Here is a 16,860-nt window from a genome sequence, read left to right as displayed (position 1 = left end):
AGTGTTTTAAGCTCTTTCTAAGCCCTTTTTAGTTGTTTAGTTTATGGTCACATACTGCTTCAGATTCAGCCCACTCTCTCTGCTTAGGGCTGTATCTCAGCCCCCCTTTCTCCGATTTTCACCATTGAGACCTCCTTCGAACCGTAGGAGCCAATAGAATTGCCTGGAATTGAAAGCTAGATGATAGACAGGACTATTAGCCAATGGGAATGATAAACGTCCCATCTGATGGCAGATCTGAAATCTAATTTGCTGAGCTTCCAACCCTCCCAAGAAGCCGAGGAGTGTCGGAGAGACACGAATCGAACGGATTCACACGGAGCACATGCAGCTGGACATACCAAGCAGTGGAAGTACGGAGATATTTCATTTTTTCGCTGAGATTCGACCAAAAGTGAGTACAATATTCGATGAAAGCTGTGTGACTTTTTGTGTACGAAGCTGAATATCTCTGCGATGGTTTACCGGAGAGAGAAATGGAAGATATGTCCGTAATCTCCGTCAGGCGGACATGCTTTTTCATGCTGCATGTTCGTAGGTAGCACGTTGCTAACGGAGTGTAGCAGCTGTTTTCTCCGGTCTTTTCCAGTCATATCGAGTATGATTTATGATATTTTGTTATTTGTTTGCTTGGCTGATGGGAGATGTGTTTGTCTCATGTAGAAGTGACCGAGTTCATGTTGTTCCCAGGACGCTGAGGTTTCTGCAGAACTATAACATCATTATATTCGTTCTTCGTGGGTTCTCTGCCAGTTACTTTTAACACAAAACTCTCTAAGTTTTTATGTACTCTGCGTCCAAATGGGGGACCCTCGGGTTTATATTAAAGTAAAAGTTGCTCAAATAAAACTATACACATTGTATTCAATGGTAATGGAGTGACAGATATGTACTCATCAAAATTAACATGTTTCCCCCATTCTACCCTGAAAATGTAAAAAGAAACAACAAAAAATCCCATCTGCAACATAAACACCACAACAAGACATTTGTCCATTGAACCAATAATCTTACTAACAGCACATGTAAGAAGACACAAAAACATCAGAATAGAATCACAAGCACCTGCTACCTGGAAGGGGATCTGATCATTTAAACCACTTTAAAGGCCAACACAGTGTACTCAGGCAAGAATGTGACCTTTGACTTTCGGATCATAGAGCAAATTAATCAAATTTACAACAAAAGAGGAAACAATTGCATTCCAATATCATTAACTGCAATTTCAATTACATTTCAAGGGACATGTTTTTCTCTCATATTACGGTCGCAGTTTTCAACAGTTTTAAACAGCCTTCCTTCCACAGCAGTCTTCTGCAGACCAGTGTTACTGGATGGGAACTTAATTTACGAGACGGTGCCATGCTGGTGTGTCCAACATGCTAAAGAGCTGGTTGTCTGTTGCACTGGTTTCCAACCCAATTCCAGCCTGACGGTCTGCATCCCCCTACAGCTCCAGAGATTAATCTGAGGGGTCACGAGACCGGTAACATTATAGCAAAGAAGAAAAGAGAACAAATTAATCTGGTTTTTGCGCTTGTTTTGTGAGATTAGGAAAACATAATTTAAAATATACTCGAGTCAAACTTTCTGTAACTCAATGTAATTTTATTTGGACCACAGTATTTGACCAACATTATATCTTCTCATCTTGGCCCTTTGACCTCTTCTGTTTAACCATTCAAATCAGGATTTAAGTGTAACAAATGAATCATCTTTATTTATTGTCATTATTTATTGCCTTGTGATCAACACATGCTCACTCTTCCATGTAGGAATGTTTGGTTCTTAAATGACACAAATATAACAAGTAAATACATGATGCATACAACTAGGTTGCAAATTAACCATACACTTCAAATATCAGATGAGATAATCAGCATTGAATATATCTGTATCAATAACCTAGATAATTAACAAAGACACAGGTAAATAGGTTTAAATACACTAATACTGCCATCTAGTGGTAGAAAGGTGAACACTTACTTTGCGTGTCCTTACAGGCTACACTCTGCGTTCACTCAAGCAACAGCATAATAAAGTGGAAAAACAAAGATCAGTGCCAACAGCAACATTTCTGTGAACACAAAAATGTCTTTGATTCAACTATATCACGAACTGTATTGCATCAAACAATGCACCGATTAATCGAAAAGTGTATTATTGCTGTGTACATGGATGAATGAATATTAAACAGCATGTAGTCAACTACTGATGGTAACACACTCCCATCGGTCCAGATTTATTTATTAATTTCACTTTTATTTTTCAAATATTCTTCTTTCCGGGTTACCTGTTGTGCTCTGCGTCTCGTTTTAAAGGAAACAACAAAAAAGGGATTTGCAAAAACGAAATTCGGCTCGTTATTTGACTTTGGTTCTGTGGTTTTTCGTTTTTGAATTCAGACATAAAAAACGGAAGTACAACGGCCCATTTCCGTTTTCCCGTTTTTGGTTTGAAACGAAAAACGAGAATACCATGGTGTTTCCGTATTTTGATTTTTTCGAATGAACGGTAAAACAGACTATCAAAACGTACACGGACCCAAAAACAGCAATAACAATTCTACGCCGATGGGAGGCAGCAACGCAGTAAACCGTGCCGAGTCTGCCGGAACTGATAAAACGAAGAAGAAGAAGAAACTGCGTCACCTAACATGGCTTCTGTGCAGAGATGGGAATGGATGTAACTATTTAACGCTAGTGCTGTAACGTGCCCCAGTGTGCTACTGTACACGACATGGACAACATATATCACCACGCTTCGTCAGAAACACAGCAGCCTCTTGGGTATAATGGCGGCTATCTGGAGACACCGTACACCGCTAGCAGACCGCCGCCGAGCAGCGCGGCTCATGAACCGGCACAGCCGAACCACACTGCTCCACAATGGACACCTACACGGGGATATGACGGTCACCCGTACGGATTTGGATGCGGTTTCCCTGCTCCGTCTCTCGGTGGACCCCTTCCATATGGATTTGACCCCTCCGTCCCCCCGCCTCCTTTCGGCTGCCCACCACCTGGACACTTCCCTAACGCGGTGACCGCCACTCCGATAAACCCATTCAACAGCAGAGGAGCCCCGACCTTTGACACATTCACCCAGCAGTTTCGACCCAGTCCCCAGACTACGTGGTATGAGATGGACCCCAGTCAGAACCAACAGCACGAGTATGAGGACTTCTCTGAGAGTGGAGCTCCGCTCGGCCGCCCGCATGACAGGAGTCCGGCTACAACACCGCGACCTGAGGATGAAGCGGTCCTTCAAAGGAGGCAGGATCTGCAGTGGGTCGGACGTTTCTTACAAGGCAGAGACAAAACTCCCAAGACCCCACAGACGCAGCAGCAGCCGCAGCTACGCGACAGCTCTGCTCCGGACCCGAGAGAGGCTCTGTACAGGGCCGCTCAGCTCGTCTCTCAGCTGGCAGAGTCCTGCGATGCTCTGAGGAACAACGTGGAGAATGAGTGCGTTTGGGCGGACTCGTATTTAATGGCTTTGAACGTGAAGACAGAGCTGCAGGATAAACTCAAAGTCCTCAGTGACAGGGAATGTTTAGACGGTTGGAAAGCTAAACTGTCCCGTGTTGCCAAGAGGAGGGCTCGGCGACTGAGAGCCAGGAAAGAGCTCCAGGCGGAGGAGGAGCACAGAGAGGAGCGCATCGCTGAGAAGGAGGCCGCCATAAACAAATGGAGGATGCAGCGGATCCAACAAGTGGAGGAGAAGAAGAAGGTAAACTACAAGTGGTAAAGGATTCAAACATGGATACATCTTTTGACCACTTGGGGACAGAAGTGTACATCAAACCAAATCAAGTTGTTATTGTGGCTCATGAGTTAGCAAATACATGTTGAAACAACCAGCAGACACAGAGCAACATTAGTATTCAGTTGTCATTGATGAATTAAAGTCCAACATTCACTCAGGTTTGATCTTTGTCTTCCTCTACAAACAATGGAGGAGGTAGAAGTTAGTCTGCAAAGCATGCATTGACCCCATTACGAGTGTTGACAGGTGATGTCTGAGGATTTATATTCCAAATATTATAACATTTGTATTATTGTAAAACCATTTAACTAAGCCCATTCTCTCAAATGAGTATGTGTTTGTATGTATATCTATAATTGAGCTAATAATGGCTCTACATGTTCTCTCTCGGTACCAGGAGCGGGAGCTGAAGCTGGCTGCCGACTCTGTTCTCTGTGAGGTGAGGAAGAAGCAGGCGGACGTGAAGAGGATGCAGGACATCCTGAGATCTCTGGAGAAACTGCGCAGACTGAGGAAAGAGGCAGCGTCGAGGAAAGGTGAGTTATTCAGCCATGCACCTGTTTCCCCAGTCCCCTTTATATATATATATATATATATATATATATATGTGTGTGTGATTTAACTACAGTTTATAATGGAAGACACCTGTAGCAGTCCCACTGATGCTTGGTCAGTGAAGTTAAGAACCAGAGGTCCTGCCCATAATTCACTGGGGCTAGGAATAAGGTGATTATGCTTCCTGTCAGGGATGTCAAGAATTCATCGTTAACTGGCAATACGATTTCTGTCAGTTAAACGGTTCGGAAGGAAAAATTCAAAATTCAAAAATAAAAGCTGGAAGGAGAAACACCGGTTCATTCTATCTGACCTCCGTCACTTTAATCAGCAGGTTGCAGTGGGCTGCAGGAACCTACCTTGGGTCTTGAAGAGTTGTAGCATTTCTTCACAGATAAAATAAACTGTACACACACTGTACTGCTACGTTCACAGCCATAATGGTACTGCTGACCTCAGACTCATCACTACACGCACATACACACTCTCTCGCTAAAACCGTGGCTTCTAACTCTCCCAGACGGGGGTGAAATGGGTTTGTCCGTTGCCTGTTTTGTGCATACACCGCAGCTGGTGATGCATGATGGGAGCTTCTTTAAAATGTATTAAACTGTAGCCTGCAGTCTGTAGCGGGACACCATGAAGCCCGTAGCCTTCAGTTTGCATCTCTGTGCGCGTCAGGAATCGTCACCGAGCAAGAATGCGACGAGGCGTTCAGCACCCGCCTGGAGCAGCTGAGGTGTGTGATGAAGAAGAGGACAGCAGTTTACTCGGCAGAGGAGAAGGCTCTGATGGTGATGCTGGAAGGAGAGCAGGAGGAGGAGAGGAGGAGAGAGCAGGAGAAACGAATGAAGAAGGAGAGGGAGAGACACCTGCAGAGGAAACGCAGAGTGAACGACATGTTATTTGGAGGTAACGACTTGCACCGCTCCACACCAAAGGGAGAACATCAACAGTATGATTGGATCACAGACGTGTTTTTTTTTTTTTTTTTTGAATAATGTTGTAATGTGTGATTCATTGTTCCTGTTTGTTTCTCAGAGGATCTTCCTGCTGATTGTGTTCTGCAGCCCTTCAGAGCATATTACACCCAGGCTGAGCGCTCACTGCACGCTTTACTACAAATCAGGTTCGATCTTCACTTCACTGTCACATGATAAGATTTATCAAATAGAATTATGGTAGCCTAAAGGGCCACAGCAAATACAAACGTGTATATGGAAATGTGTAGGATGAATTATGAATAAAGTTATGCGCAGTGGAAGCGGCTTACAGTGATCACGTCTGTCCGGCTCAGATTGATCCCTATAAGTGATTCAATGTTAGAGACACATTTTCTTTGTTTCTTTATTTCTCATGCAGGTTTGGTTTTTTTTGTACCATATCGCTTTTGGGTCCTCATAGTTTTCGACCATAACTGAACTATGGACCTTTAATACAACCTGTCGTGTATCACACATTGGAAGTGGAATGTGAAAAATATTGAAATATCCTAAATAAATAAAACATGAATCAAATTAAACCGCACAATAAATTAAATGGACTCTCGGGCTCTGTTAACATAAAATGTGCAATGGCCAAGTCTCACAATGTTAAAGAAAATCTATTATTAGACATGTTGGCTGAAATGTGTTTGACGTTGATGTAAACAAACATGCATGTAAACACAATAGGCACTATTGACATCATGTCCATATACGATAAATCGATGATGTCTATTTATCATAATTTAATAACATAAACATCCTTGAGGGCAGGACTAGTTATGTACGCTAAGTCGTAAAGTCATTATTGTGACCATCAAAATAAAAGCGTGCGGAAGTCTTGAAGTTGGTGTGTATTCAGCCGGAGCTGCTCACACCGAGATGGGACCATGTGACCCGAGACGACCTGACAAGTGGTGTTGGATCACGTCGCTCCCATTCTCTGGAACACAGTATCTCAGGGAACTTCTTCACATTTAGCTCAATCGCCCGCTTAGACTCACGGTTGAACGGATTAGAATTTGTGGTCGAAGGGTCACTGTGGCCTAAAACATATTCAAAAATTCATATGCTCACCATGACGATTTCACACTTGTCTGAGACGATGAAGTGATCACATTTTGGACAGACATGGATGTAAACTGCAACCTAACAAAAACATCCTCAGGCGTGAAGTAGCTCCTAACTGGCAGAGTTTAGAGGCGGTCCTAAAGATAATGTCAGTCCTAACTTTAGACTCCTCTGAGTGGAATTCACAAAGTTTCTCTCAAGTCTAAGAGAAGTTGGAGGTCCAGAAGACTCCTGAGTCACTGAGAGCTACTCAGTGAGACAGCATCGGCCTCATGTCAGTGTTTCATAAAGTGTAATTATAACGTACTGCTAAAACCATATTTGGCTGCTATTTGATGTAAGGGTTATCATAATAAGGATTAAATCAGTTAAATCAAACTGGAGATGTTTGCTGAATGAAATGAGGGATGGCCTTATCACAGTAACTTCCTACAGCCACTACAAACTGTACTACAAACTGTACTCCGTTGTCTTTCAGGAGAGAGTGGGATGTGTTTGTGGTTCCATCGGATCATCCTGACGGTTCTCGGGTTCCTCAGAGCTGGATCCTGCCGGACGCCCCGTCGGACCAGGTCTGGGCCTCCGCTCTGCACTCCGCTGACACGGAGTGAGACGGACTCGCCGCGTCCCGTCAACCACTGCCTCACATCCGGCTCTAGAAACCCGAACCTAGACTGTGGAAGGAGCAGCAGAGGAAGACATGAACACAATGTTAATGAGTAAATAATGGATTTAGAAGTTGTTTGTTCCACAAAGCTCTGTTAACTTGATTAGGATAATGAGATCATGAACATTGAGTCAACAACAAAAAACACATTTCTTTGAATCCGTCTGTTCCTCCAAAGCTCTACCACAAACAACCCTTCATGTTGTTTGATGACAGGCTTTTTCACAGTGATACATAATCTCCCTGAGATGATTCTCTTTCTTCTCTGGTTCATATATTATACAATCTGACAGCTTTGGTTCTTTTTATTTTTTGGAAAGTTTACTTTGTGTTTGTTTTTATTCATTTTAAATGTCATACTGACTGATAATGATACATTTAATATCCACCAATGATTTTCTTTTCATTCAGTGAAGGCAACATGTTGGGTTGACCCTCTCAGTCCCATGTACAGAACCTTCATTGGCATGGCATTAGACCTGGAGGTCACCCCAATCATCACGAGTCATGAATGTTCTCAACAAGTGGACGGGACACCGTTTATTATTTATCAGAGTGGACATCTTATTCTATGTTTTTAATCATACAGTAGAACCTAAAGTTGTTTCTGGCATCTTCACACAATAAAACAAGAATAGTGAATAATCACAGGTTGTTGTGGGAGTCTTCCAGATTGGAGAGACATCACCGTGTTTACTGGAACCTTCTGTAATCGGCTTTCTGTAGCGCCATAATACCGTCTGACGTCAGGCTTTTACTCTTTGTTGACGTCCTCTGTGCTCCGACTGTGTGGACGGAACATCAGCTGGTGTAGGTTACTGTGAGTCATTGGATTACTGTTCTAGTGTCAGTCTGAGCTTCTCTCTCACACACACACACACACACACACACACACGCACACCTGAGAGGACACTGACATTCTGACAGCAGCTCCAAGACAACACAGGTGAGATGACATTTGTTTTATAGAACCTTCAAATTTAGTTTAAATCAGCGAATGAGATACTGTAACACAGAGTTATTGTAAGATAAGGCTGTTCTATACATATAGTTACTTCATGTATAGAGAAAATAACAAGAATGCCACCCGTTCGTACTATCTCTGCTACAGTCTATAGTTGAGAGAGATATATATATATATTTATTTATTTTTATTTATTTTTTTTAAAGTGTAACATTTGTTATAATCTGAGGAAATAAAAGTACAGTGAATAAAATGGAATGAAACACCCAAAGTATAAAATATAAGGTAAAAGATAAATGCAGAAAACATAAAACTTTGGTCTTTTTATGTTTTAAGAAGTGATTTAAAATATTTTACTGCTCCTGCAGCCTTTGATCGTCTTTGAAGATCATATTAGGATGTTCACTCTGGTTGAAGTTCAAAATTCGTTCTCAACCCTGCTTTTTGTTTTGTAGTACACGTGCCTATTAGTTTATTGCAGGTCTCACAGTATAACAATGGGGACAGAGGAGGAGAATAAGCAGTGTTTGTTCTGCAGGATGAACACGTCTTAAGTAAAGTTGCACTGGTCTTAAACTGGTCTGCTTGGACGTGGTCACATATGTTTCATGTTGTTTGTCCAGTAGCATTAGCATGCTTCTGTTTAGCCCGTATGAGACAACACGAGGAGCTTACGGAGCACTTGTCCTCTCTGCTGTTGTAAGTGGTGGACCGTCGTTTTCGTCGCTGTTTCTGGAGCAAATATCCGATTAGCCTTCACAGGACAGAGGGACATATATCATACTGTATATGCCTGAAGGTTTACTCACAGGCATGATTTATGGCTGTCTTTTCCTGCACACAATCCACTCTTCATTGTGTAATTTACTCAACCGATTTAGAAAGGCGGAGGTGTGAGCAGACAGGTTTCCTGGGAACCTACATCTGATTTAGCTTTTAGCTTTTCTCAGATCTGAACCGCCCGGTGAGCAGAAAGTCAAATGTACCTGCTGTAGTGTCTGACCACGAGCGTATTCATGCTGACATCCAGTCCATCAAACGCACAACCGTTCTCACACTCTCAGTAGACGGTCTGCCAACTTCTGTCTTTGCAGACTTCTGTGACGGTCCCTGTGCAGACCAATGATGGTTTATTTAACTGTGAAAGATACAAATCCAATATTTCTGAAAAAAAGCTCAAATTATTATAGAGTATTCCCCCAAAAATGTAAACATCTTGCACCTACAAGGATGAATTCAATCTAAGGTTAGGAGTGTAGCAATAGGTTTAAAATGAGTAAATCCAGATTTAAAATGATAAAGTTTAATCAATATGGAGATGCTTGCTTACCCAAATTAATATATATATATATATATATATATATATATATATATATATATATATATATATATATATATATATTGCTGTCAGGGCCTCTAAGTAGGCTAGAGTGTGTCATAAGTGTGACATACGCTGGCTTAAAAGAGAGTGCAGAAAGCGTAGCTGTAAAAAGGTTATTACTTTCATCTTTTCATAAGAATGAGGTGAGAGCTGCTTATTAAAAGCCAGATCTTTGTTGAGCATGGTCGATAGACAGGTGAACCCGGCTCCTCCCCCTCCTACCGGCCTTTTCAAAGGATGACTGTGAAACGTTTTTATTATTCGTTGGAGATAAGGTCACTGATATAAGGCCTAAAATATTTCCACCTGTACCACCGGGCCTGACTGTCCAGCTTGTATTTTATATTGAGACAGTTCAGCCTAGTTCATGGAAGAACTCTCAGCCATTGTGTCCATATGTGCCCCTCTATTTCATCACATTTTAGTTCCTTATGACCTTCCATACTCTACATGGTGAAAAGCTCTCTTAGCTCTGATGTGTGCCTGATTATTTTAAACAGAGCCAAGTCTTGACCCATTTCTTCCTAGTAAGGCAGTGAGTAAATAAGACGTCCTGGACAGCTATGAAATCTTTGATGAATTCCAGTCTAGTTTTGGTTTGAGGTGCTGTACTAAAACGTCTCTGCTCAGGGTTTCAAATGATGTTTTAATGTGCGCTGATGCTTTGGAATGTTCAGTTCTGTTGCTGCTTGACCTAAGAGCAGCTTTCAACACTGGTGACCAGAGTGGTCACTCTGTTCTACGCCCAATGCTGAAGCCTACGACGGAGAACACTCTGTTCTACGATGGAGAACAGAGTGTTCTCCGTCGTAGGCTTCAGCATTGGGCATACATAACAGGCTGCCCTTAATTGGTTTGCCTACTTGTTCGACAGGAGTTTTTCTGTGGCGCTTGATCCTTACACTTCCTTCATCTGCTCATCATTTTTATAAATGTATACAAATTTAAACTTGTCCTAGTTTGACCACAACCAGCAAAGTTGACATTTAATACAATTGATACAGATAACTGCAGTACGTTTAAGTTGTTGTTTTTTAAAGCGCCCAACCTTGCAGACATCTATTTTCACCATCTGCTCATCATAAGAGGCTGTATTACCGTTGTTGTAATTTAAGTGGAAGCTTGGTGTTGGTTGAAGCCAGTTTGTTTGAAAATGAGATTCAACATCAGACATGCTAGGACAGTAGCCTAATGCTAATGATGAGAACATGCGTGACTCAGGACAGTGAACAAGTTCTTTATTTAATATTAACGTGTCCCACACCCCCTAAAATGTTTGTCCCCCAGTCTTGAATTAATTTAAAATATATTAAAGGGAGAGTTGACAGTAGGCACTTTGAGACAATGTTGATTAAATGTGTGTTTCAATGTTAAAAACATGACTCTTTATTTCACCATGTGAACATTGACTGCTGTGGAGACCTTTCTGTCCTCCACTCAATGTTGAACTAACAACTTTTGCTGTCTGCGTTCTGAGCAGTGGAGCTGATTTGACTGAGTTATGACGCAGAGAAGGAATGTGATTGTGATAATAAGTCTATTAAATGTCCCCAAAAGTGACTTCAATAAACGTGTGTGTGTGTGTGTGTGTGTGTGTGTGTGTGTGTGTGTGTGTGTGTGTGTGTGTGTGTGTGTGTGTGTGTGTGTCAGTAGGATGGACGGCGTCCCTCTGAAGATGCCACAGGGTGCCTCACAGGAAGTCAAAGAAGACGTGGAAGTTATTGTCCCTGATTATCTCACCAGACTGCAGGACACAGAGGTGAGTGTGGTTTCAACTTGTCATTAACCTGTGACTGATCTTAATGAACCCATGGCCTCCCCTTCACTATGTGCTACTGTGATGCTCTGTCCTGTTTATTGTATGCTTGAATGGCTGCCAATGTGGCTTCAGGCTTTTAGACTACAGGGTTTTGAGGGTTAACACTAGCAGGGTATAAATGTAAAGTTTGGCCTAAAGTTGCTATCAGAGGAAAGACCATGAAGTTGTGTTTCATCAGCCTCAGTCAACAAAGGCATGCTAACATGCTACAGCTCTTTTATTTGTATCTGTGCTAGCAGGGCGGCTCTAGTGTCTGTCTGTCCGTCTGTCTGTTTGTCCGTCCGTCCGTCTGTCTGTCTGTGCGTCTGTCTGTGCACCACTTTGGTCCAGACTGAAATATGTCAACAGCTACTGCATGGATTGTGATGACATGCAGTTCATCCTTCATGTCCCTATCAGGATGAATTGTTATAACTTTGGTGATCCTCACAATTTTTCATCATGAACAGGTGTTTAGATATTTCACTTGAGTACTTGACCTACAGACAGACATCCACTGAGATTCCTGTATGTTGCAATAATGACATTTGACTAGAGGAAAGAGAACGCTACAGAGTTGTATGCTGGGTAGAATCCTTTCTGTCACTAACATGTTGTTTGTCCATCCAGTATGAGTTCAGTCTGGAGAACTGGGTGCTAACCGGGCTGCAGGGTGGCTTCACCAGCCAGCATCGGCCTGAGCTCCCCTCCTCTTCATCAGGACTGCAGCCATCTTGTCCTCCGTACTGGATGATGTTCAGCAGCCCGCAGCAGAGCCGCCTGGCCAGCCGTCACTGCTCCGACTTCTGGGAGCCCAATCCTCGACAGCGCTCGCACAGCCTCAACCCCGACGTCCTGCGCATTAAGTTGCCCATCTCTGACTCTGAGGATGAGGCCTCGGAGAAAGCCAAGATATGTTTGTCAGGAAAAGCCTGCTCTGGTGGAGAACTTGCTGCTGCTTCATGTCAGCGTGGTCAGAGGAAAGCACAGAGAGCCTTCGTCCCAGACCTCCTGAACCCTCCGGCCTGCCTCAGCAGCCTGCCTCACCAGCGCAGGAAGAACCTGCGACAGTGCTCCCTGTCAGTGCTGGACACGTCCGAACAGCACGGTCCCAACACAGACAGCACGTCCTCAAACACGACCCCCACCAGCAGAGCCCCCAACACCAGAGCCAATACAGTCGACATGCTCCCCAGCATCAACACAACACACATGGTAAGAGTTAAACATTGGAACAGGAGGGAAACTGTTGTATCGTGACCAATAGAGCTCCAGTTGTATTCACAGTAATCATTTTAAATAGCAGTCTCACTTTTTGAGACGGATAACAGAGTTCCAGGATGTGTTTCAGTTTGAGCAAGCTTTTATATTTCTAATGCGAAACATCTCACTAAATGTGTTTGTACTGTAGATTATAGAAATACATCTTTTCATTGATTTTATTCTGTCATTTAGCCCGCTATATCTGAAATACATTGACGTCAAAATGCCAATGTTCTGCTTTAACGTGAGGGTGTTCACATCCGCTTTTTGGGACAATTCATACAAAGTCCCCCTTATCAATGTTTATAGGAGAAATGAAAGTAAACCTAAATGAAGTCATCATACTTGAATGAAAACTACAGTTTATTACAACTAGTCTTTTCTTTTCGTAGCTCCATGACATCATAATACTATGACGACTGAGATCTCAGAAAGCAGCTCGGTTGCTAAAAAAGAGGTTCAAAGATGATGAGACAGGTAGTAAACAAGCCAACAGGTCAAACTTACCTGGAGAAGAAAATGAAAGCAAACTGTAAAAAAAAATAAAAAAATAAAAAAATTACAGTGAGCTCACTTTTAAATTGACATCATTGGCGGAGCTGTCACAAGCTGTAGGATCATGTGACCGCTTGTGCTTGTTGCTGCATCGTAACAGTTTCTAGTGATGTTTTCAGCCATGATCTCAAATGTTCCCAACACTTACTTTGGTGAGTGCAATATTATCATAACCAATAACACTGATGACCAGCGCTACCAGCGGGGGAGGAAATACTCAGATATTTTTCCTTAAGTGAAAGTACAGATACAACAATGTAAAAAACTTTGTTACATGCAAAAGTACTCTGTTACTTTAGTAAAAGTACAGAAGTATCAACATCAAAATATACTTAACTTACCAAAAGTAAAAGTAGTCTTCATGCAGAAATTCTGAAAAAATGTAATCATCATTGTATCGTAGTCTGTAATGATACATCATAATTGATTTGTTGATTATATGTTAATAATCCAATAAAATAAATGTAATGAGGTATAGAGTACAAGTTTTACCTCTCAGATGTAGTGGAGTAAAAGTATCAAATGACAATACAAGTACTTCTAAATGGGACCAACCATCAACATTTCAAACGTTCATTTTCAGGAAAGGTTAAGGTAAAGGTTAAATTCAATCTGCAAGTTGCTCTTTAAGTACAGATCTTGAGTAAATATAGTTAGTATAGTACAGTTCCACCACTGAGAGCTACAGAAGTACAATACAACTGTAAACACAACATCAACATATTATCTAAAGTTGATATGTTGAATGTGTAAGCAAACAGGTTATTTCCACTCCCAGCAGTTACAGAGCAACATTTGGCATTTGTGTTCACCGTATAAATGTCAGTCAAATATTCTCTCTCTTTTAGCTCGGTGTTTGGTCTCCACCAACCCCCGAGGGAAACATCTGTCTCTTTGGCTGCTAAATGCTCCACTATGTTCACCAGCTAGTCTCTAACTGTGTCTGTCTGCTGCTGAGGAAGTAGTGTACTGTGGCTCCTTTACATGAGAGCAGTGAGAGTGAACCAAAACATTGAAGTGATGGGTCAGACAGCTAAACAGCCAGACACCACTCACATTTCACATAGTTATTTATCCATTGGTATGTACTGAAATATTTGTTAGTGCAGCTTTAACACTGAACGCCAGTACATTAACATCATTGTGATTGTATAATATCAAATTCATTGTGGTGGATTACACAATGAAGAATCACTGTCCTAATATTGCTGACTACACTGTATAAAACAACAACTAATGAACATCGTATGTCCTAAACACACCAAAACACCTGTCATATTATACAAGATGTGACCAAATGTTTAATGACCATGCTGTCCAGGCGGCAAATGCCGGTTCTGTAAAGTCAATTCTTCATGTGTTCAAGCTGCATTCTCTCTAGTGTCCACCAGGGGGCGACTCTTCTGGTTGTATAGAAGTCTAGTCTAAAATGACTCTACTTCTCTCTTGATTTATTCCCTCAGTAAACATCGTAAACATGAGTTTATGGTCTCAATCTCTAGTTTACAGTCTTCTTCAATACAGCATGATGTTCATTTAGTACATTATGCTCCATTTAGAGTCAAACAGACCATAAAGCAGGGGATGCTTTAGGGGCGGGGCTACCTTGTGATTGACAGGTCGTTACCACAGCGTTGCATGCTCTGGAAGGTGTCTGTGTTTTCGTCTCAGAACTTTAACCATTTCGCTGTGTTTTCAGTTTAAGGAAGTTAATTGTTACATTTTGGTCTCCTTGTTTTTCCTCCATGATGGAGACCTATGTTTGATCATTTGTATACACCTCACTGAGATGTAAACTCAATGTGAGCCAGTCCACCTCTGCATGCGGTCTGGCAGATCGGATCCCAATGTGAGCAAGATTCGATCTTGGATCCGACAGACTCGACAGTTAATGCGTCCTGGCATGGTGGGATGACAACATCCACTTCTCATATACAGTCTGCTGTCACCAAAACGTTGTGTTAGGTTGTCCATTTAGTCTCAACAGTGAGAGTTTATAGTGTGGCTTAGGGAATGCTAATGCTCTGGAATCCGTAGTATAGTTAGCCCTTTACTCTGGTCTGCAGGAGCAGACTATGAATACGGCGTAAAGCTCAGGGCATTACCTTCTCCTGAGCCCTACTATAAATCTGCACACATAAGCCAGGGACAGACAGCTCTCTGTAGCATCACACACCACAGCAGAATTTGTTTGTCTGTATTTATATTCAAGTTGGCCATAAGTCAGTCTTTAGATGTCCTTTTATTCGGCTTACGCATGTCAACGCTGTGGTAGCTGGAAGGGGAAATCAATCCTTTCAGGAATCTGCACTCTAAAAATAGACGGTGTAAAGTCTGCTCCCTGAATCCAGGCAGGTTATAAGAGGTTCTTCAGCAGGTGGAAGTTCTCTGAAATGTTTTTTCATCCCAGTAAAATGTAAAACATGTATTCTACACTCTCAGACAAATGTTGGCATGGCTGAGGGAAAAGAACACCCTGTTGCACTGGCTGTGGGAATGCCCTGCAGGGAACTCCCTCTGGTCAGAGGTGACCAATGCCCTCACAGAGATCCTCCAGGTGGACGTTTCTAAATGCCCTATAGTCCATACATGCATGCTAGAGACAAATTAGAGGGATTATCTGTATGGAAATGAGATTTGTAACACTGGACCATCTTGCTGCTGAACAGAAACTTGTTCTGAACTGGAAGATAAGAGCTCCAACCTTTTTATCTGGAGCAGCTGGTTGGCAGAGTTTATAGATTTAATAGGCATGGAAAGAACTGCTGCTACATCAAGGCATCTGGATCAGGGCCTAGAGTGATTATGGGATATAGTAAGGGCCTTCCTCATAGTCCTTTGTCTGCTTTTGTTTTGCGTTCCTTGTATGTCATTTGTGTATGTTTCATGGATGTAATGTATGTGTTTAATGTCCGGTCTGTAAAATCAAAGGAACGTTATGAATTAAAAAAGAAAGGGTCAAAGCTGCTGTTATTACAGAAAGAATCTGAGACATTGTAATCAGATTTAGTATGACGGAGTGGGTGCTGCTATCGGTCCTCACTGCCTGGCTCTCCTCTGTTATAACACTCACTCACTGGTCTCTTGTTTCCTAGAAGTCCTCTGGGTCGGACTCGTCGGCAGAGCTCCTGTCAGCTCTGAGCCCAGAGGAGAGAGAGCTGCTGGGGGCCATCACCGCCCGGGGTTACCCCCTCCGCACCGCCATCATCGCCCTGCAGAAGACCGGCCGGCAGACCCCAGATCAGGTCAGTAAGCGTCACAAACAGCGAGACCACGATCATGACCTGACAGCAGATGTGGGCTGACTCTGATCCTCAATGCGATATTATGAATGACATTATGACCCGCCCTCCTCTGCTTCTGATTGGCTTACCCTGATATTCTTACCCTAACCCTCTCCAGTGTCACTCCTCATGCCTAAACCTAAGGAACCCAATCAATGAAGGCCACGAGTATTAGCCGTCAGAGGCAGAGTAGGGCTGGCCATGCCTTCGCCATAGTAGGATTCTTGAATAAGCATCCTGGACTGTGGCTGCTGCACACTTCTGAACAATGCATCAAAATCATAGATACTGGAATTTTGAGGACCATAGTCGGCCGATGGACCTTTTCAAACACAAACGCATAAGTGTAATATTATAACATATACTGGCTGATTTAACAGTACGGCCTTAATTCAAATTGGACTTGCTTCTGATATTCCACTCAAAAACAGCTGTGTCTTAACCACTCCCAAATTGGAACCTGAAGTTAACGAGCCAGTCAAATGAATACATTTTCCCTGTTTTAATCCGGTGTTTTGTTCTTGTGTAAATGATTCATTTATCACTTGTTATATGCAATTATCTGTCAAAA

At 42.4% G+C, this 16,860-nt stretch overlaps 2 protein-coding genes across 2 annotated transcripts in view; both read left to right on the top strand.

Moving 5' to 3' along the window:
• The first annotated feature begins 2,612 nt into the window (after positions 1–2,612).
• pdcd7 (programmed cell death 7) lies at positions 2,613–7,692 on the top strand. Its single transcript, XM_068731173.1, has 5 exons — positions 2,613–3,732; positions 4,166–4,304; positions 5,005–5,235; positions 5,365–5,452; positions 6,856–7,692. Exons 1-5 carry the CDS (start codon positions 2,740–2,742, stop codon positions 6,986–6,988), a joined length of 1,584 nt encoding a protein of 527 aa, XP_068587274.1. The 5' UTR covers positions 2,613–2,739; the 3' UTR covers positions 6,989–7,692.
• A 264-nt stretch (positions 7,693–7,956) lies between these two features.
• The window catches only part of ubap1lb (ubiquitin associated protein 1-like b), an 11,763-nt gene continuing 2,859 nt past the window's right edge, over positions 7,957–16,860 (top strand). Inside the window, exons 1-4 of the mRNA XM_068731175.1 lie at positions 7,957–7,990; positions 11,043–11,148; positions 11,818–12,402; positions 16,101–16,250. Coding sequence (XP_068587276.1) covers positions 11,044–11,148; positions 11,818–12,402; positions 16,101–16,250 — 840 coding nt within the window. The 5' untranslated portion in view covers positions 7,957–7,990; position 11,043. The remainder of the gene's footprint in view (positions 7,991–11,042; positions 11,149–11,817; positions 12,403–16,100; positions 16,251–16,860) is intronic.

This window comes from Cebidichthys violaceus, unplaced genomic scaffold, assembly GCF_023349555.1.
Source record: "Cebidichthys violaceus isolate CVI_PGR_0920_01 unplaced genomic scaffold, fCebVio1.0.p SCAF_5, whole genome shotgun sequence".
Lineage (NCBI taxonomy): Eukaryota > Metazoa > Chordata > Actinopteri > Perciformes > Stichaeidae > Cebidichthys > Cebidichthys violaceus.
The sequence above is the reverse complement of the archived record's forward strand: the minus strand, read 5'-3'. Positions and strand labels throughout refer to the sequence as shown.

Bases quoted from the DNA above. Each gene is read 5' to 3' on its own strand.
- pdcd7 (XM_068731173.1), top strand. From the start codon at position 2,740: ATGGACAACATATATCACCACGCTTCGTCAGAAACACAGCAGCCTCTT. The intron at 4,305-5,004 runs GTGAGTTATTCA...TGTGCGCGTCAG, and splicing joins AGAGGCAGCGTCGAGGAAAG to GAATCGTCACCGAGCAAGAA. The intron at 5,453-6,855 runs GTTCGATCTTCA...GTTGTCTTTCAG, and splicing joins CACGCTTTACTACAAATCAG to GAGAGAGTGGGATGTGTTTG.